General features: G+C 42.3%; 1 protein-coding gene across 26 annotated transcripts in view; it reads right to left on the bottom strand.

The window, feature by feature from the left end:
- Positions 1-226: 226 nt before the first annotated feature.
- The window catches only part of Rbfox1 (RNA binding fox-1 homolog 1), a 2144901-nt gene continuing 2119735 nt past the window's right edge, over positions 227-25392 (bottom strand). For 17 of the 26 annotated variants that reach the window (XM_041676148.1, XM_041676153.1, XM_041676154.1 and 14 more), the window contains 3 exons: positions 21961-22013; positions 4588-4663; positions 2879-4208 (listed from right to left, as the gene is read on the bottom strand). In XM_041676148.1, the coding sequence (XP_041532082.1) occupies positions 4061-4208; positions 4588-4663; positions 21961-22013 (277 nt within the window). In that variant the 3' untranslated portion in view covers positions 2879-4060. Of the gene's footprint in view, positions 4209-4587; positions 4664-21960; positions 22014-25392 lie in introns of all 26 variants that reach the window. The other 9 variants (XM_041676152.1, XM_041676159.1, XM_041676174.1 and 6 more) reach the window with 3 other exon arrangements.

The following is a 25392-nucleotide window of genomic DNA, read 5'->3' as shown; positions in this document are numbered from 1 at the left end:
TTGACCCTTTTGGGTAGACAAGTACGGAAAAAAGGGATCTGACCCAGAGGAAGAGGGTGGCTACAAGAGCATCTGGTCTACCCCTGACCACTATGTATTTTGTATGTTGGTGGCACCCACCCCAGACCCCTCGTGGGCACAAGGTTTCTGGTGTGTGTGTGTGTGTGAAATTGACCCTATAAAGAAATCCACAGAGGCAAAAAATCTCAGAACACCAACTTGTAGGTACCTTTTCAGACTAAGCTTTTATTTTTTTGATATTACAAACCAGTTTTCTTTATTCACAAACCACTGTAAGTGATATAAACACTAATTTCTAAAGACAGATATACACATTTCTGGGTTTGCAGATTGAGTGATGTGTGTTAAGAAGTCACTATATGCCACATTAATCTTTTTTCCATAATTCATAATAGCAATAGTTATTTAGATAAATGAAAACATTCCAAATAAATACTGTTTTTTTAAAAAATCCAAAATGTTTGTTTACACCTCTGACATGACATTTTAAAACGACTTATATTGGCAGCTCAGCAGAGTGCCTAGACAAAAGATTCTGCGACATCGGTTGGCTCCCACTTGCTCTAAATGAGTTTATTAAAACTACAGACACTTGTGGGGGAAAGTACATTTCATTGATGAAAATCAAAACTGCAAATGAGTTTTACTTTAGCCAGCACAGTAAGAATTCCATGTTTGTGATTTCATACACAATGCAGGTTCTGGGCTGAAAGCTGGGGCGGCTGGGAGGGATCCGTTGTCCCTTCTGCAGCCCTGTTTCTATCACTATCTTTATCCCATTGGGGTCGAATGCGACAGCACGGCAGTAAGTTCTTGCCTTGGGTAGCATCGACCAGGTGCACACATGGCCATCCCACTGAAGCAGGTGGGAATGGGCATTTTCAAGACTTGCCGCAAACAGTCTCCTCTCAGCCCTGTCTCTCCCGACTCCGAAGGGAGAGAAAAGACCAAGCTCTAGGTTTTTCTCTTCTTAGCAGTTCAGCAGATTCTCTCCCTTCCCCTCCTCGCCCTTTCCTTTTCTTCCTCTCCCCAACCATAATCATCTGTTTTAGGTATCGAAGCTACAGAAACTTTGTTTTCAAATCTCACGAAACTTTATTGATGGTTTAATATCCAACCGATCTTACGGGCATGCACGTAGGATGACTAGGAAAAGCTGGATCACAAACACTTTTTTTTTTCTTTTTAAACTTTTGTTTGGTTTAGATTTTTTAAAGCGGTTGTTACAGCGGATTGGCAGGTTCACAGCGTGAGTTGGTACTTACTAAAGTGCGCGCCATGGGCCTGCTCTGCACACACAGGCGGTAACGCTACTCAGGGAGACAGCTTGCTGATACTTTATAATTTAAATACAAAAACGGGAAGACCCATGACAGATACCCCAACTTAAGTTAACTTGTAAACAGGACAACATGGTGGGGGATTCAAACAGAAGAAGGTTACAAGCTGCAATTTTTCGGCTGTGCTGCTCTGGCCCTGCGTCCAAGAAAGAGGGGGCAGATGCTGCTCTCGGGGGGAGGTGGGTGTGGGGGAGGGTCTAATTTTGGTTTTTGTCTCATTTTTTTCTTTCCTTCTGACACAATCCTCTTGGGCCTCGGAGACAGAAGTAAAGATGCCAGTTTAAGATAACCCTGGGGCACTGGGGAGAGGGGAGGGTGGGCTCTCACAGACTGAAAAATTGCAAGTTGTTCACAGGCGTCATGTTTTCAAAAAGTATCAAGCTGATGAAAATACCATGGTTATCTCTATTCAATGATCGCGATACTTGTAAAATGCGACTATAAATCCAGATATGATTATCATGTAATTCCATAAAAATTATACGTCTGTTTCTAACAGTTAATCTACTAAGCTAAAACTAAAGCCTCAGAGACTGTTTCTAGAACATAACTCCACTGCACAGATGTAAATTTTATACATATTTTTAACTGGTACAAAGAATTTAAGTTTTTATTACTTTCTTTTTTTTGGAAAAAAAGAAAAAAATAGAAACAGTGCTTTTTTTAATCACCTTTTTATTAATGTTAATTTTTCCCTCCCATAATATAAAAGTCAGCAGTGATATCAATAATTTCTCATACTGGAAGAAATATAAAAAGAATGCTTATTGATGGCCTAACTAGTAGTCTTTGCTTAAATAACTAGTGGGTAGGTAAGAAGCTGAGTACTGCGGTGGAATGATAAGAGGGTGGACTTACACAGCTTCCTTCGCCTCCAAACTCAGTGCCATAAGAAGAGGTTTCTTAGCAGAGCCTTTGGCTTGACTTTGCCAGGAGTAACTTAGAACCATAGATTTAGGATCGTTGGTGCAGTGGGTCATTTTAGATTCATCAGTTACTATATATATCTATGTATATATATAATTTTCTTTCAGTCAAACCCCAATCCCAAACCCCTAAGCCCCTCCCGGCCTCCCCTTTCACAGAATAAAATAATATAGATGCAGAAAGAATGACTCGTCACCTAGACTCTTCCCAAACACCTTAACCCCGGTAGCTTCGTGGTCAGCATATAATTCATTTACATAATATAGAACTCTGGATATGGCCCTAAATCGGTTTTTATTCATATCTAGCCTCTCTCTAGATCAACCACAAAAACTTCTACAGCCAGCGACTGAACTACGAGAACCTTCAGAAACCAAAGACCCACAATATTAAAATACACAGAACAAAATATCTGAGGTATAAGATAAAAAATGTAATTTTTTTTCCTCTTTTTATTTTTAGTTGTTTTCTTTGAGTTGCTAAAATGATGTCCTACTGCGTGTGTTGCAACACTCAGGCCTCGGGAAGCTTTCTCTCTCCCCACACTGGAAGGTTGTTTTTGTTTGTGTTTGTTTGTTTGTTTGCTATGATTTGTCATTTAATATGGAGCAAAGCGGTTGTATCCCCCTCGGTATATACTAGCCTGCAATGAAGAAAGAACGAGACCCACATCATCAGCATGGCTCCTAGTCTTGGCATCAGTCAAGGGCGCAAAAGCATTCTGAAACAAAGCAATTTGAGGGGTGTGGTTTTTTACATGTTTCCTTTTGTAACATGTGGATCATCAAAAAGACTAATGTTAAAAAAAATAGACACTCAAAACCAACCCAAATAGAGGGCACCCCCTTCCCCATTCCAGGACCTATTCAGAAAGCTAATTGGTATATGGTCAGTCCTGACCTCTCCCAGCAACTCCTTATGGAGAACAAATCCCCAGGAAACTGAATGGATCCACTGATCCTACTAGCAATGAGGACTCCAGTGTACAGACGGGACGGTGGATGGATAGGTACTGGCTCATTTTACTGGTTTGTTTCCTTGGTGAATGGACGGATTGACCAATACGGTGCTCCACTGGGAGAAGTTCTATCTACAGTCAGTGATGAGTCTAGACGGTTTGTTGGATGTAGGGATTCGGTTCTCCTTTCCTCCCTTTCCTCAAAAGGCCTAGGTGTTGAAATGGGGTTGTTGAATGCCACATTGAAGAAAAAAAGGGGGGAGGGGATCTGGTTAGGAACTTTTGGGTTCTGATGTTGTGGTGGGGGTGGAAGAGGGGCACTGCTGGGTGTGGTTAAGCTTGTGTAGACGTAGAATAGTAGACTTTTCTAATCCTGTTTGGACTTTTATGACCCAGGGTCTAGGGATCTGTCTGACCAGAGCTTTCTACGGCTATGAGGTGACCCTTAACCGTTTCCTTTTGCTAAAAGTATTGGTGATTCCAATGGATGCCTGTGGGGCTGATTTCTTAGGAAGAGGACTCAAGCAGAAGACTGCATGCCAAAGTGCTGGAATGATCGCATACGCTCTCACGCGATGGGCACGTCTTACTGGACTCAAGAGTTTTAGTGCATAGAAGTTTGAACAAGTACAGGCAAATTCACCCCACCCTTGCCCCCCACTTTGCCCTCCCCTTACCCTTCCCAAAACAAAAATAAAATCCCAGACTTCCCGTCCCACCCAAGGAAAAAAAATAAAAACAAGACAACCCCCAAAGCCAGCTGATTCCTTAATTTCTTGTATACTAGGCACACACACAAAGTGTGCTCCACTCTCTACTTTCTCTCCTGGGCGACTATGACTTTAAACATGAATTGTAAAAGGGGAGGAGAGGCAGGCAGATTCTCAGCTGCCTGACAGCAGAGGCCTGGAAGTGTGCAGCTTAGCTCCTCTGAAGTCTGTGCTGGGGCTGGAACCTTGGGGCTATGTGAATGAGCAGCACGGGAGGGAAGGGAAAAAAAAAAGAAAAAAAAGTTCTGCATTGACACTGCATTCCGTTAGTGATGGATTTAATTATCAAAATGACTAATTATTCCATTAAGGTAAGTGCTCGCTAGGTGAGACTTGCAAAATTAGAAATATAATAACTTACATGCACTACATTGCCAAGAAATTAAGACATTTATCAAGTTTACTGGGAGGATTAATGTGGCATTTTAGCTGCTGTTAGCACAAGAGACAAATTCAATTAAGAGAAAGTGAGAGGACTTCAACCATCAGCCCATACTGAGGCCCCAGCTGGGGGTGGGAGGGCAGGGAGGAAGGAAGGAAGAGCAGAGGGCAAGGAGGAATTGTTACTCACCATGGCACCAACGCCGTAGGTGGGGGCTGGAGCAAGTGTGTGGTGGTAGGGGTCGGCAGCATAAACTCGTCCGTAACTGCAAAGGAAGAAGAGGTGAGACTGGTCTATCGCATACTGTTCCCGTCAGAAGATAGAGAATACCAAGACATCGTGGAGGGGCTGTGCTCATCTCAAACCACGGAACGTCCCTACTCTGCCACAGGACACGAAGAATCTCAGTCTGAGCGTGGTGGTCCATTTAACACAGCTGGTCATACGGATGTATTCCACAGACAGTCATGTGCAAGCTAATGACGGGGACCCATTCTGAGAAGTGCAGCATTGTAAGATCTTGTCTTTGAAATATCATAAAGTACATTTACACAAACCAAGAAAACCTTGGTGGTAAAATATCAAGGAACCACGGTCATAGGTGTGGCATGGACTGTAAGCATACCCATGTGTGTGCGCGCGCACACACACACACACACACACACACACACATACATACACCCCATACTTCACATTCTCCCCCACTGTGATATCACTACTTCAGAGTCTGAGGCAGACAGGAAGCAAACACTAGAGAGACTGTTCTTAAGAATTCCAGCGTCCCAGACAGAATTTAGTGCTCATCAGTAGATGGGTGGAGGGGTCTTTTCGTCTGGTTTGACTGTTACCAAGCAAATAGGTTCTGACACATCAGGAAGAGTGCAGAGATCTGTTGGTGCAGTTCCTGTCCAGGACTTCCTGCAGATTGCCAAGTAGCGGCTGTACTCAGGTGAGACACCAGGAGAGGTCTGTGGGCTCCCTGGGTCAAACAGAAATCATAGCCTGGTTTGGTTTTAATCTTAGCATCCCAGTATTTCATCTGTCCTTGGCCCATTTCTTGAGACAGGACTATTTGGAGCAGTGTATTTTAGTCATACTTCCTGAACTTTTGACCTCTCTTCTATCTCTATTGTCTTTATTCCTCAACTGCTGTAGCTTCAAGGGCTCGCATTAGAATGAAAACAAACAAGGGACAGAAGCCAAGTGTCCTGGGTGTTCAGTGAATTTCTAGATTGGAACACTACACACATGTTGAGTTTATTTCATATGTTGTATGTGACATGGTAGACAGAAATGGAGGGGACTGTGGAACCTCTCAGGGTGACATGCATACTTGATTCACAATATGTCCTTGCTTGTTTGACATCCCTCCCCAGACACCTTTCTGGAGATAGTTTGAACAGTGAGATGTTGATACTGATCAAAGCTCAGAGGCAATCTGAGGATAGGATAGGATAGGATAGGATAGGATAGGATAGGCTGGGATAGGATAGGATAGGATAGATAGGATAGGATAGGATGGATAGGATAGGATAGGATAGGATAGGATAGGTAGGATAGGATAGGATAGGCTGGGATAGGATAGGATAGGATAGGATAGGATAGGATAGGATAGGATAGGAAGGATAGGATAGGATAGGATAGGATAGGATAGGATGGATAGGATAGGATAGGATGGATAGGATAGGATAGGATAGGCTGGGATAGGATAGGATAGGATAGGATAGGCTGGGATAGGATAGGATAGGATAGGATAGGAAGGATAGGATAGGATAGGATAGGATAGGATAGGATAGGATGGATAGGATAGGATAGGATAGGATAGGATAGGATAGGCTGGGATAGGATAGGATAGGATAGGATAGGATAGGATAGGAAGGATAGGATAGGATAGGATAGGATAGGATAGGATAGGATAGGATGGATAGGATAGGATAGGATGGATAGGATAGGATAGGATAGGCTGGGATAGGATAGGATAGGATAGGCTGGGATAGGATAGGATAGGATAGGATAGGATGGATAGGATAGGATAGGATAGGATGGATAGGATAGGATAGGATAGGATAGGCTGGGATAGGATAGGATAGGATAGGATAGGATAGGCTGGGATAGGATAGGATAGGATAGGTAGGATAGGATAGGATAGGTAGGATAGGATAGGATAGGATGGATAGGATAGGATGGATAGGATAGGATAGGTAGGATAGGATAGGATAGGATAGGCTGGGATAGGATGGATAGGATAGGAAGGATAGGATAGGATAGGATAGGATAGGTAGGATAGGATAGGATAGGATAGGATAGGTAGGATAGGATAGGATAGATAGGATAGGATAGGATATGATAGGTAGGATAGGATAGGATAGGATAGGTAGGATAGGATAGGATAGGATAGGATAGATAGGATAGGATAGGATAGGTAGGATAGGATAGGATAGGATAGGATAGGTAGGATAGGATAGGATAGGATAGGATAGGATAGGATGGATAGGATAGGAAGGATAGGATAGGATAGGATAGGATAGGATAGGTAGGATAGGATAGGATAGATAGGATAGGATAGGATATGATAGGTAGGATAGGATAGGATAGGATAGGTAGGATAGGATAGGATAGGATAGGATAGATAGGATAGGATAGGATAGGTAGGATAGGATAGGATAGGATAGGATAGGTAGGATAGGATAGGATAGGATAGGATAGGATAGGATAGGATAGGATGGATAGGATAGGATAGGATAGATAGGATAGGATAGGATAGGATAGGATAGGATAGGATAGGTAGGATAGGATAGGATAGGCTAGGATAGATAGGATAGGATAGGATAGGATGGATAGGATAGGATAGGATAGGATGGATAGGATAGGACAGGATAGGTAGGATAGGATAGGTAGGATAGGTAGGATAGGATAGGTAGGATAGGATAGGTAGGATAGGATAGGTAGGATAGGTAGGATAGGATAGGTAGGATAGGTAGGATAGGATAGGTAGGATAGGATAGGATGGATAGGATAGGACAGGATAGATAGGATAGGTAGGAGACAGGGTTCCTGGAAAGCAAGTTTGCCATGGAGACTCTAGCACAAGCGGTTCATAGAGAGGGTGCTCTCTAGAAGAGAGAGAGGCAGGAAGCATAGCAATAAAAAAAGACAGCAGGAATGGGTAAGCTGGACACTCCCTTTGATCTGATTCTGTTGGTTGCCTGTTAGAGCTTTCTCCCCTTAGGCAAGCCACTTAGTTTTTTAATGCCCAAGTAACACAATTGCTGCCTGCTGAGGACTTTCCTGTGAGGTGGGAGATTAAGCACCTGGTTGAAATAGCAGAGAGCCCAGTGAGTGGAGCTGTGGGTGGAGGGCAGCTAATTTCCTTAGCTCACAGCACTCAACATTCAGCTGTTGGGGGTGGAGGGCGCCTCTTTCCCACTTAGTGGTGTCTCTGAGTTTTAAACATCTTTTGACTCTGACCTTTTTCTTTCCTTTTTTTTTTAATGAATGGGTTTACTCATACTATCTCTGATCCTCTGTATTTCTCCTTATATTTTCCATATTTTCCTTCTAATAATATTCTTCGGAGTCTATTAAAACAAGGAGTTGACCCAAGACACTCGGTCAAACTCAGGCCTATGGCAACATGGTCCAGGCCCAAGTCCTTGTTCTTTTGGATAAGATCCAGCCGATCAGTTGAGTTGGTTGTTCACACAGTAGAACATGTATCTGGTGTGTGTGTGTGTGTGTGTGTGTGTGTGTGTGTGTGTAAGCAAACTGAATGAAGGTCCTTTTAAGTCTCAGACTCTGGGTTAGACCACGGATGGACAAGAGAACAGTGGATTCCGACTTCACCAGGGACATCCCAAGGGCACTCTCTAACCAACATACCCTCCCTGCCTGTTTTCAAGAGCCCAAAGCTGAAATCCCCTAGTTCAGTCTTCGCACCTAGCCTGGCTCTGGGTTCCTCAGCTGTACTGCTGCAATGCCTGCTTCCCTTCAGACGCGCACTTCTCTCTGAAGCTAACAAATGCTCAGCTCATGCTCCCCTCTCTTTGCTTTCATTCAAATACCTTTGTGTCCCTTTGTTCATTAAGAACAAAAATCTCACCAGAGAGCTCGCCTTCTGTGAGAAGTAGTAGGTTCAAGGTTGAGGCATGAAGCTATGCTAACGTGACGGTAGCATGTGGTTTTATTTTATTGATTTGTATTATTTCTTAGTATTTCACCTGGCAAATTTGGTTACATTAACAGAAAACACAGAAAAGAATTCCTAGGGCATGTGCTAAGTGACAACTCACAGAGTTCCTCACCATGGGTGTAATTTAGAACAATTTGTATCTAATCTTGAGAATAGTTTTCCTGGAGCAATAATGGACACTTTGAACTGGGAGATAGCTTAATTGGTCAAGTGCTTGCTTTGCAAACATGAGGACCAGAGTCAGGCTCCCAGATCCATATTTTCAAAAATGCTAAGTGTGGTGGCACTGGGGAGGTAGCAGCAGGTGGTCGTTGGGACTGAGTGGCCAGCCAGTCTAGGTTATTGACAAGGTCCAGGCCAGTGAGAAATTCTCAAAAAAAAAAAAAAAAGCTCACCCTTCCACAAAAAAGTGTGGAATGTCTTAAGGAATGGCACCTGAGGTTGTCCTCTGGCCTCTATACACAGGCACATAAGTTTGTATCTGTGCACATACACATAAGAGTCCAGTTTGGGGGGAAAGAGCTGAATCTTCGATTCTGCTCCAGTCGTTTGGGGGCTCTGATACTGGGCATAGCTCAACCTCTGCAGAAAACCCAAGGTAACAATTTGGCAAGCACTCTCTTCCAAGGCTGAAGAAAATACAGCAGCCCCAAACTGCTCCTCCCAAATGAGAAGGCACTTGTTCCCCTCAGGGTGACCTCTGCCTTCAGAATACCATGGTTTTATAATGATTAATAAATTTCATTTCCAGCGAGGAAAAGGGACCATGTCAGCCCTAACAGAGAGCAAGGAAACTTCTCTTCAGATGCTAATCTCTAGACACGCCCTTGTGTGACACCACAATTTAGACACAAGGTTATTGGGGAAGATGGGGACTTGAGTACTGCTTCTTCAGCAGATACGCCAGGCACGTAGCAGCCCCAATGTCCTCAGAGCTGGCTAAGCACAGCCTGAACAAGAAGCAGCAGTTTCCAGAGACCTCTGCAAGTGTGAAGGAGACACCTCTATGACGGCTGTGTTAGGATCTGACTGGAAAAGATGTCATCAGACTTTGAGATTCTTCTGGTCCTAATTCCAGCAAACCAGCTATCTTAAGGAAATATGAATTTGCTCTTTGCACTCCACATATCACTACCCCGATGTAGTATTAAGGGCGGCGGGGCTGCGTTCCCAGCACCCTGGCCGCCTGCCCGGCTAGCTTTACACCAGAAATAACAACACACAAAATGTACTCATTTAAACACTGCTTGGCCCTTTAGCTCTAGCCCTTACTGGCTAATTCTAATATCCCAATCAACCCATCTCTAATAATCTGTGAGCACCAGTCTTACCAGGAAAGGTTCAGCATGTCTAACCTGGTGGCTTGCTTCATCGCGTGGGTCTGCCCGGGAGAGCGGCGCATGGCATCTCTCTCAGGCGTCTGCTCCCGAGAGGAGAGCTGTGGAGTCTGAGCTCACTTCCTCTTCCTCCCAGCGTTCTGTTCTGTTTACTCCTCCCACCTATCTTTTAACCAATAAAATGGGCCAAGGCAGTTCCTTTATTAGCCAATGACCTTCCTCCATCACCCCGAGAGAAGACACCAGTGTTATATCAGATCAAACTTAGCCACCTTTGCCCAACTCGAACTCTTTCCAATCAAAAACCATTTACAGTTCTCAGAGCCATGCAATCTGTCCATCTATCCTTTCATCAATCTGTCTATCCATTTCTCTATTTAATTAAATGTAAATCTATATAAATTGTTTCTCATCATTCTTCTGCTTAGAGCCCTTTAAGTGATTTCCTATGGATTCTAGGACCATATCTTTTTTCTCTCTTTCAGTCCTTAAGTTATTCCCATGCAGTCCATGGTCTCTGTGTTCTAGACACTGGTCTCATAGTCCCCACACATAGGCAAAGCGTGTCTCGGGACCTGAGGTATTCACTCTTCTTCCCCTGGAACCACGTTTTCTCAGTATTTATGTTTGGGATTATGTCCAAATGCTGCCTCCTCCTCTGACCACCCTTCCTGAAAGCTACTTTCTGTCCCTGTCCACGGTTAATGCTACATCTCTGATAATTTTATTTACTTTTTTTTCTACCTGGTTGTTTATTTTTTCCCATTATGGAAAGAAAGGCCCGTGGGGCTGAGGCTATGTCTTCTTTGTGGATATGGCCATAGGATGAGGGAGGAATGAGGAGGAGAGAAGCAGGATTCTAAAATGTTTGTAAGTATATTATAATTTTTCTTAATTTAAAAATTATATATATAATTTATAATTTTTATATATGTATTGTGTAGTGTGTGTGTGTATGTAGGCATGTTTATGTCACTGTACATGTCTGCAGGTCAGAGGACAAAATGCTGCTTAGTTGAAGCTCTCCTTCCACTGTGTAGGTCCTGGAACTTGAACTCAGGTTATCAGGCCTATCGGCAAGCACCTATACTCATGAAGCCATTTGCCTTAGTTTTATAATTCTATCATTAGCATCTACCATTGTGTGTGTGTGTGTGTGTGTGTTTACTCTTATCATTCTTCACATTATTGCTTTGCCTTCACATCTTTCACTGAGCCGTACTGACTTGGATGGCTGACCACTGAGCTCTAGGGCTCTGTTTCCATTCTCCAGTTCCCCGGTGTGGGGGTTACAGGTGCATGCAGCTATGCCTAACATTTTACACCTGCACTAGAGTCAAACTTGGGTCCTCACACTCACAAAGCGAGCACACTTTTCCGACTCAGCTATCTCCCCACAACCACCCTGCATATTCTGCCAGTAGAGAGATTCTTTAGGATTCACTGCTGAACATTCTGCTGGCCACCGACAGAAATTCAAAACCCTTCAAGATACGGAAAAACAAAAACAAAGAAACCGGGGGCTCTTGAAATGGAATGGAGAGCTTTGACTCCTGCTTGATTACAAACACTAGACAACTGGCTACAAAATCTAAATCCCTTTCTGAGAAACACACAGGATAATGGGTTCCTCTCTTGTTGGCCACTTCATGATGTTTTACAGCCACAAGGGATCAAGTTAAAACAAGGAGACCACATGAGGCCTTAGGGAGAAAGCCACGAATCTCCACATTCAAGTTCTGTTTTCACACTGTCCTTGTTCTTTTAAGTCAGGCAAGACTTCTGTCTTTCCCAGAGCAGAGCACATCTTTCGCTCTCCAAAATAGTGTGCGTCTATTTGAGCTCTGCCAAGTTTGCATGGGAAATGCTCAAAAAACAAACCTGATCCATTTTCAAAGCATCCAAAGAGAATGGAAAGCATTAGGGTACAAGGCTTCTTATGTGGCCTCTCACAAGATGGCCTCCCCCTACTGCTCATGATTTTGATGTCAGAGGCAACTGAAGGGTTCTATTCTAACACGCTCACAGTAGTTCTAGCAATCAACTTACAAATGCCACGGAATTAAGATCCATCTAATGTACACGTTACAGCTGTAGCTTCAATTACTGTCCTTGAACTCAAGGTTACATTGCAGTGAAGAATTCTTTTATCTGTTGAATGGGAAACAGGAACTTATGTTTTTACTTGTATGCATATGGATGGGCAGGGTATGTTTTCATGCATGTGTATTTGTACATGTGTGCTGATGCATCTGCATGTAAATGCCAGATGTTGGTACAGGGCATACATGTGAAGACCAGAGGTTAATGTTAGGTATCTTCCTTGCTTGCTCTCCACCTTATTTACTGAGGCAGGATCTTTTGCTGACCCTGAGAGCTTGCAAATTTGGCTAGTCTAGCTAGCCAGTTTGCTTGTGGCAGATTGCCACACCCATCCAGCTTCTATGTGAGGGCTGGGAATTCTATCGGTCATCTGCATACTTGCATGGTAAGTATTTTATCCACTGAGACATCTTCCGAACCCTGAATTCAGTTTTTTTTTTTTTTTTGAAACATTGTTTCTCTATAGCTCTGGCTATCCTGGAACTTGCTCTGGAGACCAGGCTGGCCATGAACTTAGAGATCTACCTGCCTCAGCCTCCCAAGTGGTGGGACTAAAGGCACGCACCACCACCGCCTGGTGCTCTGAATCATATATTTTAAAAACTGTTATACCAATTCTACTGAGATGTATAGATAGTACTTATTATTGATGTTTTCAAAAATCTAGTTAAGACAAGCTGGGTGCTAACGAAATACAATGTGCTTGCATGGACAGCTCAGACAGCGTTCTAACAGTCTCACAGTTTTCTTATAAGGATGTAGTAAGTGCAGTGTAATTAATTACACTCCTTTTCAATTAACAATCTTTTATGATCTCTTTAGAGATAGGGGGGAGAATCCCCGTGGGGCAGAAAGGTAGGTGAAGTGTGTTCACTTTGGAAATGAAGTTTCTGAGGTGGTATGACCTTCCCAGCCAGTCCAGTTGTGCCAGAGAAGCACTCACTTGTGTCCCTCCCACAAGAAGAATGACTGTAGAGGGTACGTTCATAGCAGCATGTTTCACTGAGACAGTGAGTGTACCCCAGTCTGTGCAGTGTCTCGAGGGACTATTGTATCCCCTTTCTTTAGAGCTGGACTATATAGTCTGTAGGTATTTAGGAGAATGAATCCAAGCTAATCACATACATATTGCACAGGTGTGAGGGCCCAGAAGCTCTATGTCCCTGCTCTGTGGGAAACCCTGGGGTTAGTGGATCTTCTCACTCACTTTCCAATGGAGAGCTAACAAAGTCTATAAAGCTTGTTGGCCCATCCCACCACCCACTTTGGCGAGACTCTCTGAGGCAGTGTTGAGGGAGGAGTTGGAGACTAAAGTTGTACACGAGGCTTTTATACCATCCAGCTATGCATCCTATTTGATCATTCTCATCTGGTGAATTCGAAGGACTTTGCCAAATGAAGATGAAAAGATTCAAAGGAAAGCTTGTTGGCTCCCTTTCTTGCTAGCAGAAGGCACAGGGGAACTATAACGTCCTCCCATTCAGAACACATATAATCCTGAACAAGTGGGGGCTTGTTTGGGCCACACCCTCTCTTCTCCCCAGGGACTGGAAGGGGGAAGGAGCTGTAGTGAGCATGAGGGGAAGGAATAGCACTTGAAAGACACATGGCCTTTAAGGACTTCTGTCTCCTATAGCTGGTGTTAATTCCTTCCTTAACTCAGTGGCCGTCCATTTTCCAGAGTACGTGTAATGAGCATTATGCTTTTCTTTTTTTTCTTTTTTTTCTTTTTATTTTTTTACAGGGAACATATTATTTTTATTACGAATTACAGGGAAAACATACATTAAATCAATTGTGCTAATTATAAGAACGAACACAGTGCAAAAGAGGGCCATGGTCTTTACTGCCTTTGAATATACTCTGCCATCCTTTTAAATACACGGACTCAACATAAGCCATCAACCAGTTGCTATTCTTACCTCCAAAGACAAGCGAACAAACAAAAGCCTACCAACAAACAGAGCAAGGCCTTAGAGACTTCAACATGGAGATATCTGCTCGGAAATCCCTGGTAATTTTGCAGATACATACTCTCATAAACCCCAAGGCTCTCTCTGATCTCAGAATGGGGACAAACTTCTTTAAAAGACTCAGGAAATATTTTTTGGATTAGGTTAGCCTGAACAACCATCTATGGACGGTCTCTCAAGTCCCTGGGCTGAACCATGTTGACCTATCTGAAATGAATGAGCATCCTTTCCCTTCCATGTAATTAAGTATCTACCAGACAACCCAGGAGGAAAATTTTCCCTGGCCAATGCTGGATTCCTCCACTTTCTGACTTTTAAGCCAAGGATGAAGCAAGATATTCCATGTGGAACAGGTTTTGAAACATGTGCTGGTTTCCATGTCTCTCTGACAATGCTGGACATCCACAAAGGAAAGGGAGAAAGTACTAGCCCATTTCTCCCATGAGTTCAGAGCATCCTGGCTATTCACCTCACTGTGCTCAGGAAACAGAGAGGAATGTGCCTATGGCAGTCGGTTCTCTCTTTCCTTCTCATTTTGTCTGCATTACCAGCCTATAGGAATGGTGTTTTGTATAGTTAGGGTGAGCATCCTCCCCTTAGCTAATGCTCCAAGGGAACACCCTCACATGTACTTTCAGAAGTGCTTCCTTATAATCTTCTAGGGGATTCCAAACCTGGTTAAGTTGACAATGAAGATGAACCATGCTAGATTCACAGTAGCCAGTATTTGGGACAGATCTTTCAGAGGCAATCACATAGGTCTGTAGCATCCTTATTGAAAGATTTAATTACCAGCACCATAAATCATACATCCTGGTTTTCTGCAATAGGATAAAGACCTTCCTGAAAATATTAAGATGACAATTGCTTTTGTGCTTTGAAAAGAATTCAGAGGACCACAGTTAATCCTGGGAATGCTTCTGTTCACTTTCTTGTGGAGTGACCAACTGAAGTCTGAGTATCAGGTCTCAAAATATTTCCGTACAATAATATTTGCAAAGACTTATTTATAAATCATGGACAAGGCCCCACTCTTTAATTTACCCTAAAAGCTATAGATTAGGGGAACTAAACCAGACCCTATACTCAAAACAGCTGGACGCATCAAGTGCTCTAATGACTACACAAGCAGAGATGGGAGACAGCTTGATTCGTCTTCTCGAGGCTCTGTCTGGTCTTTCAGATTTGAGTCCTGGCTCACATCTATTCTCCTCAGTGGCAACTGGGAGGGCCATAAGGTTGCATTTAAAGCAATCAGTCCCAGAAGGAGGATAGAAGGCATGTTCTGAACTCTGTAGCATCACTGTGGAAGTCTCATAATTTTTTTGCATAAGGATGTCCATCATACAACTGTGTGATAAACATAAATGCACACACAAATCCAACACCTATAGAATATAAGAACGTTGGACTCTATTCCTGTCAAATCAGATAGAATAATTTTTTCTGTCCTCTCAATGCAATTTTAATACGTTGCATTATTCTGAATCTCAGTGGGGCAGGTTCGCAATAAAAACCTTGATTCTAGATTCAACAAGCAGAACAGCTGCCTTTTAGGATTATGTAACAGTCCCACCTTAGCCCTTACAGCACGTTAGTCTAGAGTGAATGCTTCATCTGATAAAGGAGACATAGGCACACTACAGACAACCTCTTAGAAATCCTCTTTCATTTTCAGTCTTAACACTTTTGGTCAGTTGGCATTTTCACTTAACATTTTCAGTCAGTTGGAATTTCCCATCATGCTTTGAAATCACCATGGCATCCCAGCATCAGCATAATATACAAAGACAATCATAGAACTCTTTGTATCCTTCATCAGATCTATAATCTCATAATCTTCCACAGAGAAGTGGAATTGAGCAGTAGCTAAGAAGCCATAGAGTAGTCTGCCTCTGCTACTCCTTGGCTAAATGAAGGTGGGAATCCCGGCAGTACAGAGCTTCCAGCTGTAGTGGGGATGAGGTGAGGGTGATGGCTCACCACCTTGTGAGCTGCCAAACAGACATCAGTTACAAGCTGATAATGCTATACATGATGCCCTCTGTCTCTTGGCTGTGAGATGGGGGTACATATCTGAGAGCTGCCCCTGGGTTGGGCCAACCACAGCTCAAGGCTCAAAGTCAAGCTAGTAAAAGACCCACATCCAGAAAAGTCTTCAGTATTCTCCTTAATACTGGATAGAAAAAACTTTCCAGCTGTGCGCGGAACTCAGCTGTGGAGCTGCCTGGGAGAGCTTTGCTAGAAAGCTGATATTCACACTCCCTTTTAAGACCCATTAATGCAATGCCTAGGGTGAGGGGGTGAGATGGAGGACTGAATGGGCTTACACTCTGAATTTAATAATAATACTTCTGTCCTAAATTTTTGCTGCTCTCATCTTCTACTTAGGTAATCTTAGAGTTATCTATATATCTCTAAATTTACCAGGTAAATGGCTAAGGACATTTTGTTTTTATGAGTACGTTTTATTGTTATTGCATGCCACACACCTGGAACAGTGCCTCATACACAGTAAACTCACAATAAACAGGATTATTATTTTTACTAAGTACCTTTGCTTACATGTTCCCTCTGCACTTGGTACTTCTAGCAAAATACACATCACATTCCATTGGAAACAACACCAATTAGCCACAAATCAGTTTTCTTCGTGACACTTTTGCTGAGCAATCAGAACACCTGGATGCAGGAGGACAATTAGAGGGAACGTGCTGAAAGATCCATTAGAGGAATGGCCAATATAGCAATTTCTTCTAAATATTACCTGAAAGTTTATCCCAAGTGCGAGCATGCTTGTAGGCTCAAGGGTACTAAAGGAAGGAAACAGTGCTCACACTCAACCTGGTACGCTAAATATACCAAATACTGCTTCACTGTTTAAGAGACCTGCCGCATGATGGGTGGCTCCAATGGCCTTTGCTATTTTCATTTAGCTGGGATTTTTCAGAGATACCTACTGGGGTATCATAAGCGTTAGCATCTGGGGCTGCTTTTCTGTATCGGCTCTGGTGCTTGGAATCAGCTCTTCATTATTGTGCAGCAAGAACTTTTCTGTCTGAGCCCATTCTCTAGCTTCTAGTGTGTTAAATGTGTGTGTGTGTGTTTACACACTCATACATATACATGTGTACATATATAGCTTATATACTAGCACACAGAATTCATTCAATAACAGTGAGTTATTGAAACATCCTAAAGAATTCAGTGGGGTCCATAAAAGAGACAGCTGTGACAGGGACAAAGAACTTAATGCAACCCTCAACACTAGGAAATGACTCTCATACCACAGTAGAGGAAGAGAGAGCATTGGGATGGTTAGTATTGATTGTCAAGTTGACAAGGTCTACCACCATCTAGGAGACAAACCTCTGGCATATCTGTGAGGAAGATTCTAGATGGATTTGCTCAAGGAGGAAGATCCACACTGAAGGTATATGATCCTACCTCATGGATGGGGTCCTAGACTCAACGAAAAGAATAAAGTATTCATTACTCCCTGCTTCTTGAGTGTAGATGCAATGTGACCCACTGCCTCAGTCTCCTGCCTCTGCGCCTGCCCCACCACGGTGGACGGTGCCTCCAAGCTGGGAACCAAAATCAAACATTTCTCTCCTTAAGTTGCTTTGGAGGGGCATTTTTGTCACCGACGAAAGAAAGGTGACTATAGTCCAGGAATCACATTTAGTACAGACTGGACTTGTGTTTCTCAAACCTACCAGCATGTCCTGCTTATCCTCTTATCAAGTATTGTTCAAAACCAAATGTTCCTCAGCATTCTGAGGCCAAGTGTCACTGGAAGCTTCCACCACCCCTCTCTGTGCTTTCAGGACTCTCTGTAGAGGTTTTTATCGCCCTGTTCTTATCATAGACCTTTCTGGTCTCTGTCAAGATCTCTAACTAACTGTGCTAAATAATGAGATCAAAATGAGACTCGCAGTGATAATGGAAAATGGCGGATGGTTTCATAGCCTTCAAGTCTTACCTTGTCTGCCATCTGCACTCTTACAACCTCCCAGATATCTTTAAGATACGCTGCTCTGAGTGCCCTGGACATTTTGCTCCTGAAACTGTAAGCATGCCTAATTGCATGGCCTCTGTTCTGGTTGCCTGTCCAACCTGATGAACTTTCAGCTGCAAACTCTCGGGAGCTGATTAGTTACGATTGTCAACATGTCGCCACTTAGACTCTCGGGAAGAAAGTCTCAATTGGTCTTTATCAGGATGCACTATGGACATGTTTGGCCCATTGTGGGCAGTACCATTACCTGATTAGGGGTCCTGACCTACACAGAGTTGAAGCAAGCCGGACGAGAGCAGGAGTACAGTACGTATCATTGTATCTTTCTTGCCCTTGACAATGGAGTGATGTGACTGGGTATTTGAGTTCCTGCCTTGCTGTGTCCCAAGGAAAGGACTGTAGTTTAGAACCACAAACAGAATAGACCCTTTCTACCTTAGGTTGATTTTTGTTGGTTGTTTTTTTTTTTTATCACAGCAACAGAAATGAAACACTGGTTCATCCCTTGACTAGATTTGAGTGTTTTCACAGTGCCACCTGAGACTAGAAAGTGTCACTGATCATGGAAGCTAAAGCTGCATAGTACCTTAAAGTTCCTCTCCCCTGCCTTTTGATTAATTAGACATGTTGCAACTCTTTTAAATTTATTTTTATTATATTTTAATTTTTATTTTGTGTTCATGCATGTATGTATATGTATGGGTTTATATGTGCCATGACAGGTATGTGGAGCTCAGAGGGCATCTTTGGGGAGTTGGTTCTTTCCTACCATATAGGCCCTGGGAATTAAATTCAAATGATCAGGTTTGATGACAAGAACCTTTATTCACTGAGCTGTCTTGTTGGCTCCAGTCCAACATATATATATATATATATATATATATATATATATATATATATATATATATCTCCTATGTTTTTTTTCCATCTATATGATTTGGGGTATGTGCTGCATTAGAATGGAAATTTACCTGTGGATGGCTCGTCCTGAAATATTTAATGCTGTGACCTCAGAGTTAGATGCAGTCCCTGAATGTGACATAGCTCTGTAGCTCCTAAGACTTGAAAGAATCACAGTCATTAAGTAACTTGGTTTTCAGCCTCCATTCTCACATAAGACCCATCTTGTTCTGCTACAGTCACTAGTTTATCCTGGAAGTGTTCTCGTGAATTACAGTGGCAGGGGGTTTTCTCAGAAGGAAAAACCATCCCCTGCATGCTTTACACCTCCTGCTGCCTCCAAACTATGGGTGGTTCTTGATGTTATATGTTAATAGATAGTTCAAGTGGGTAGGTAGATGAACAGTTAGCCCTATACTCTGCCATTAAAGGGACAGTCTCTAATTGCCCTCTTCAAAAGTGACCAACTCAAATATTGCAAATTTGGAATCACTGAATAAGAAAATCATTGTTCCCACAGACAGTCTCCCAGAGAGTATATGTGGATGGGTAACTACCCCATGCAGCTAGCAAAAGCAGAATCAGTGTGAGGGCATCCTCTGCAAAATATACACCCTTTGCCTTGGGGAGTTCAAGCCCCAGCTCACAACCTGCCTCTGTGGATGCCGAGCATCTCAGCACCACTAAGCCACAAACTACCTGCTCACGTCTCCCACCGTTTATAGCCTTTCCCCAAAACCCATCCTTTTAAGTATTTTTATAAAATCTAGCAAGCCTTACAAAGCAAGATTTTAAGAATCTTGTTTTTTTGTTTTTTTTTTAATTTCAATGTAGTGAATCAAGCCCAGAGGTTTATTCCTTCTAGGCTTGTTTTCTACCACCAAGCTCATCCTCAGTCCAGCTCACTGAGAAGTTTCTCCTCTTAAGAGAAAGGGAAGTGCCTGTTACTGAACTCTGGTTGTTGATGGAGACCAGGATGCAACAGACTTGGTGCCAGCGGTGCTGTAGGTCTGGGGTCCTTACAGTCAGGCTGTACGTGCACTGGGATTTTGCAGCTTCCAAGGGAAGATCTCTTAAAGACATTAATTTCATTGCAGTTCTGAGTTTTCATTTTGACTCTGTATGAGAAGTAGGCTAGCTGCAGGGAATCTGATTGATATGGGTATCTTTTTCTTCCTGCTTGATTCAAAACTTCCAGTTCAAATGAGACCTTATGAAGCACACAACACATTATTAATATGGCCATCAGAGCAACAATGGTATCTTTGAAATGTGATCCATAGCAATTCATTAAGAATTTACTGAGCAGCCCTCCAAGAGAAGCCAGGATGGGGGGAGAGCTGAGATGTATTCATGCAAGCATTACATGTTGCTTCTTTATAGAAGGTTGCATGTGGACCACTTGATAACATTACAAAGTTTGTCAGATCATGGGATAGAATCAATATCTTTGATAGTGCCTTTGAGTTTCTAGTTTTTATCTATGATGTCAAAATACAATCTGAGACGCATGAGTCTGGAACACACGTGAAATATAACACCACACACCCACAGATAACACTCGTTCACACGCTAAACCATCAATCTTCCCAACCCCGTTCTCTCTCTATCCCATCTCCTTTCCGTTGCTCCACTCTGGAACTGTTAAGTTTTCCCAGTTGGTGTCCCAGAAATCTATTTCTCATCCTGTCACTCTCAGCAACGCAATTAGCAGGCCACCTTCCACTGTAAGGCGTTAGTGTAGTGTTAGCTATAGCAGCACCTCTAACAGGGAGGAGCAGAGATGTGAGCGTAGAGACGGGAGGAGAGAGCAGCATCATTAGCAAAGGAACTTCATGTAAATGGAGTAAGCAGTTGCGTTAGAAAATGGGCTTGTGTAACTCTTGGAATAAAACCTCAACCCCATTTAAAAAAACGCAGAGAATGCCTTTCTAAATGGCCCTGTCAGAAGCATGTTCCTAGCTAGCTCTGACCTTCCCTTCATCCATTCTCTCCTAGAACTCGGGACAGGGTCTGAAACATTCTTAGTAATTCGCACCTTTGTTTACTACTCCATTGATAAAAAGTGACTGGCAACAGAGGCACGCTGTGTGTGTAAGGCTGGGTGGTATGTTGGCTTTAGAGCATCATGTGACATGCTTGGTTATGGCTCTTACATCCACTTTCCTTGGTCAAAAGCATCCCATTGGCAAGACTGCCTAGTGATTATCTGAGGTAGTTTAGGCTTTAGCCCTCTGCACACACGTACAAAATAAAAGAAAGAGAAGAAAAAAGAAGGGAAGAGAAGGGGAGAAGGGGAGAGAGATCTAGTATTCATTAAGGGACTATCTTGGCATTTAGTCCATTAACTCCAAATCTAACTGTTCTAAACCACATCAAAGCAAAATGACAGGGATTATTTTGATGAACATATCATGCAACTAGGTAATTTCTATTCACCAAGGTCCTGGCTTTGGTAGCAAAATGAACTCTGCTTTCCTTAAGTCCTGATACTTGAGCATATGTTGAAGGAAGGAAACAGAGGATCTTTAACTAACGAAAGGAAGATCCCTGTCTTATAAAACAGACATAATTTTATTTCCTAACCCACTGGCTTCGTGGATGCAGTCTCTTATGGCCAGTAGCATTCTATAAAGATCCAAATAATTCCCATTTCAACCTCTGTGAACATAGATACAATGTGTCAAAATGCATGGAAGTCGCGTCCTGTCCCTAAGCTCCCTTGGTCAGCATTTTACAATAAGAATACTGATTATTCCATGAATTTTGTTGTGAATTTGTTCACCACAAGTGTTAGCCTTCTGAACCACGCATTAAAATCAGAAATACAAACATCAGAGTTAGCAAAATGCCTCATGTATTTTTCATGTGGTAGGTCCTAAAAGCTTCAGCTACACTCAAACGTATATGGTCTCTTTCGCTCTTTATGAAAACTAAACTTACTATAGTGACTAACTGCGGCATGTGAGGAAGATAAAAAGAAAAAAAAAGGATATTGAGACTCAGATGGGAGCATCAGGAAGTAGGAATGTCTGTTACCTGCAGAGGTGTTACAAGAAATTTCATCTGTTGCAACGAAGACGAACTGATTTCTGGAAGAGAAGATAAAATTCACAATACTGCTCACTCAGGGGGAAACGTGCTCTCTGGCAATTGGTTCCATGTGCACAGGTGAAGGGCGGGGAGGAGGCTGCGTCTGCATGGGTGTGGCAGGGAAATGTGCTGATGGACCGTGGACTTGGAAAGCTTGGAAAGATCACAAAACAGGCATGCGGGACCATTTTCATGAAACCATGAGGGCATCGGGATGTGGGCGTGTTCAAGCTATTATTGTGCCAGGGCATTAATACTGCGTGTTACCAAAACATGCCAGGGTATATAGCTAAGGCCAAGCTATTTCAAGTTGTGCTTACAAAGGTTTTTTTTAAGCTAAATATATACTAAAACTTTTTAAAAATAAAGACTATGATTAGGAAAAGGAGTGTACTAGGACTAACTAGAAATGCCATAAACTCCATATATTATAAAGCACTATTCAAAGCTGTTTTTAAAAGGAAAGAAAAAGATACTTTCATTACAGAAGAGAACATTATATGGAATCAGGTTATGGATATTAATTTCTTATCAAACTAAGCTTGCTATATGAAGACAAAAAGCTCGTGAAGTGAAACAACTCCTATCTTTCCAAATTATCCTTTTATCTGGGGCATGCATGTGCACGCCACAACGCACACACGGGAGTCAGATGACATCCTTGGTGTTGGTCCTTGCCCTCCATCTTATTTGAGACAGCATCTCCTGTTATTTCCAGCCATGTACACCTGGCTACTGGCCCATGACTTTCAGGCATTTTCCTGCTTCTGCCTTCCACTGTAGGAATGCTGTAATTACAGACACATATCACTGTGTCTGGCTTTAACTGGGTCCTTCAGGGATTTGAACTCAGGTCCTTACAGATACACAGCAAATGCTCTACCCACTGAACCATCTCCACTTCTATCAAGTTATTTTGTAAAAGAGGCATATTGGAAAGAAAATTTAAAAAAAATGGAAAATGCTATTTTGCTTTGGTTTTCTAAATCCAGACGATAAAACCCCCTTAAGGTATTTTCAGTGGTGGCAATTCCACAATGTAAGGTGTTTGAATGCAAAAGTACTGTTGATTTCCCTAGAAATATGAATATCTATACTGTGCCTGTTAGGATGGCTTGTTGAGATTGGCTAGGGTCTTAAATGCCTTAAAAAACCCCAGAGAGGTGCTGGGTTCTCATTTGTTAGATTTTTTACTATGCACAAGGATCAAGAACCCAGATAAATGCATTTCTGGGAGAGTCTTGGTGTGATTGCTTTTGTTCCAATGTTTCAAAACCATCCAGCATGAGCAATTCATAAGACATCTTAGGAGAGTCTTACGGTCCCAGGAGGTGCCCCTTTGAATGTAAACAGAGATGCCTCGCAAAGATTCCCTGGAACTTAGCATTCAGTTGAAAATTTTAGATGCTTCTAAACCAATAAAATCCTAATAAAATTATACATGCTCTGAGAATACTGTCTTCTATAAATCAAATGTCAAAACTCAGTTCATTTGTCACCTATCTTAAAACAATAAAAGTTAGTTTCACTGGATCTTTGCGACATTTCTATTATGTCCCAAACTTTTTGAAACTGAGAAACTATTGGGTTTCAGATTCTCTAGGTTTGAGGAGCAAATACAATTGATAAATCTGAAAATGAAAGAGGTAGGTGGTATGGGATTTGATTTAAGGGGTAGTGAGATTTGGCATGCCAAACCTGCAGGTAGAGTATTCCCAGCATGCATCAGACAAGCACTTAGCAGGACCTCTGTTCACAAGGTGCCCATAACAAGGGCTCAGCCATTACTGAACATGGCAACTTTGCCCATTCACAGGGTGGCCCCTTAGAAGAGGCATTTCCATATTCACGATGTGTGTGAGCTCTGCCTGACTCTACTCCCCAGTTTTATAAGACCTTTCAAACTTGTATGTTGCTTCTGTATGACTCCTTTCTGAGGAATAGCCTATATAACTATTGATGACCTTGAACTGATCACCCTCCTCCACATCTAACATGTTACAATTACAGGCATGTGCCCTGACACCTAGTTTCACCTGGTGCTAGGGATCTAACCCACGGTTTCATGAATGGGAGGCAAGCATTCTGCCAACTGAGCTACCACCCAACTCCTAGGTTGCTAGTTAGGTGAGCAGGGCTGATTTAGGCAACCCACACATTGAATGTTATTGAATAAATAGAGAAAACTAACAAAATTAAATAAATACATAGGATATTATTAGAAATTAATTAGATCTTAAATTTCCCAGAATTTTAAGCAATATGATATTGCCTTTAAGAGTGAATTTTTGAACACTATAATTTTAACTCTTAAAAAACTACATTTTTCTCCTACTCTTCTCTCTTTGCTTTTTTGCTTTCTTTCTTCCTCTGTCCTTTCTCCCTCCTTCCCTTCTTCCTTCCTTCTTCCTTTCTCCTTCCTTCCTTCCTTCTTTCCTTCCTTCCCTCTTTTTAGTCTTTTTCTTCTTCCTTTCCTACCACCCACCACTGCTTCTGGTAACCTTCCTCTCTTGGATTTTTTCTTCTTATTGGGTCTTTTATTTTTGTTTGGAGGTAGAGTCTTACTATATCATACAATATGATCTCGAAGTGCTAGCTAGGTTCAATCCATCTTGCCTGAGGCTTCTGAGGAACTGGGCCTGTCTCACATCATTTTGACAATTTTTGATGAAGTTTTTAACAAAAGAGATCACATCTGTTCTGAAAACTCACTTCCTATAAAGAATTGTCTTAGCTGGATTCTGTTAAAAAAAAAAATGTCAAATCTAAAAAGTCTAAGGGCCATTCCCAGTAGTAGCAGAGAGAAGGGAATGACACATACTGTTGTAGTACCGGAAGGACTTACAAAAAGTCTTTCCAAAATTAATGGTCATTTTAAGCAAGAGTTCTGTGCTCTTCTGCTTTATTTTCAAATACCCATAATCTGTCCCATTCACTACCAGAAAGAACCCCATAAAATGCCAGCAAAACGTTTTTCTACAGAGCTCATTAAATGTCTGTGTGGCTGCCAGCCTTCTGAGTGCTTGCTTTCATTGGTTGATTATGAGTAAGATCAAGAGGAAAGTGGTGTCAAAGAGGCTCAAAGGAAAGGACAATGTGATGACCAATCAAGCAATAGTACTGGATTTCTCAAGGCCTTCACATTAGTGTCCATCACCCTGTCCTGTGCCATTTTATGGATATTTCTGTTCCTTCTACCCTGAAGAACCATTTAAGAAAAATGTTCTATTTAGATGCATGTAAATAGGCCATGTGCTGACTTGTTCTATGAAGCCATTATCCCAAATTACCAGAGAGAGACAAATAGGAATGCAAACTGTAGCTAAAAAGAGTGCCGTTTCCAAACAAGCTAGGAAAGAATGGAATGATCCTAGCAGC

Source organism: Microtus oregoni, unplaced genomic scaffold (genome assembly GCF_018167655.1).
Source record: "Microtus oregoni isolate MIOR12 unplaced genomic scaffold, Mior012 000027F_ref0000203, whole genome shotgun sequence".
In the NCBI taxonomy this organism is placed as follows: Eukaryota; Metazoa; Chordata; class Mammalia; order Rodentia; family Cricetidae; genus Microtus; species Microtus oregoni.
The sequence above is the reverse complement of the archived record's forward strand: the minus strand, read 5'-3'. Positions and strand labels throughout refer to the sequence as shown.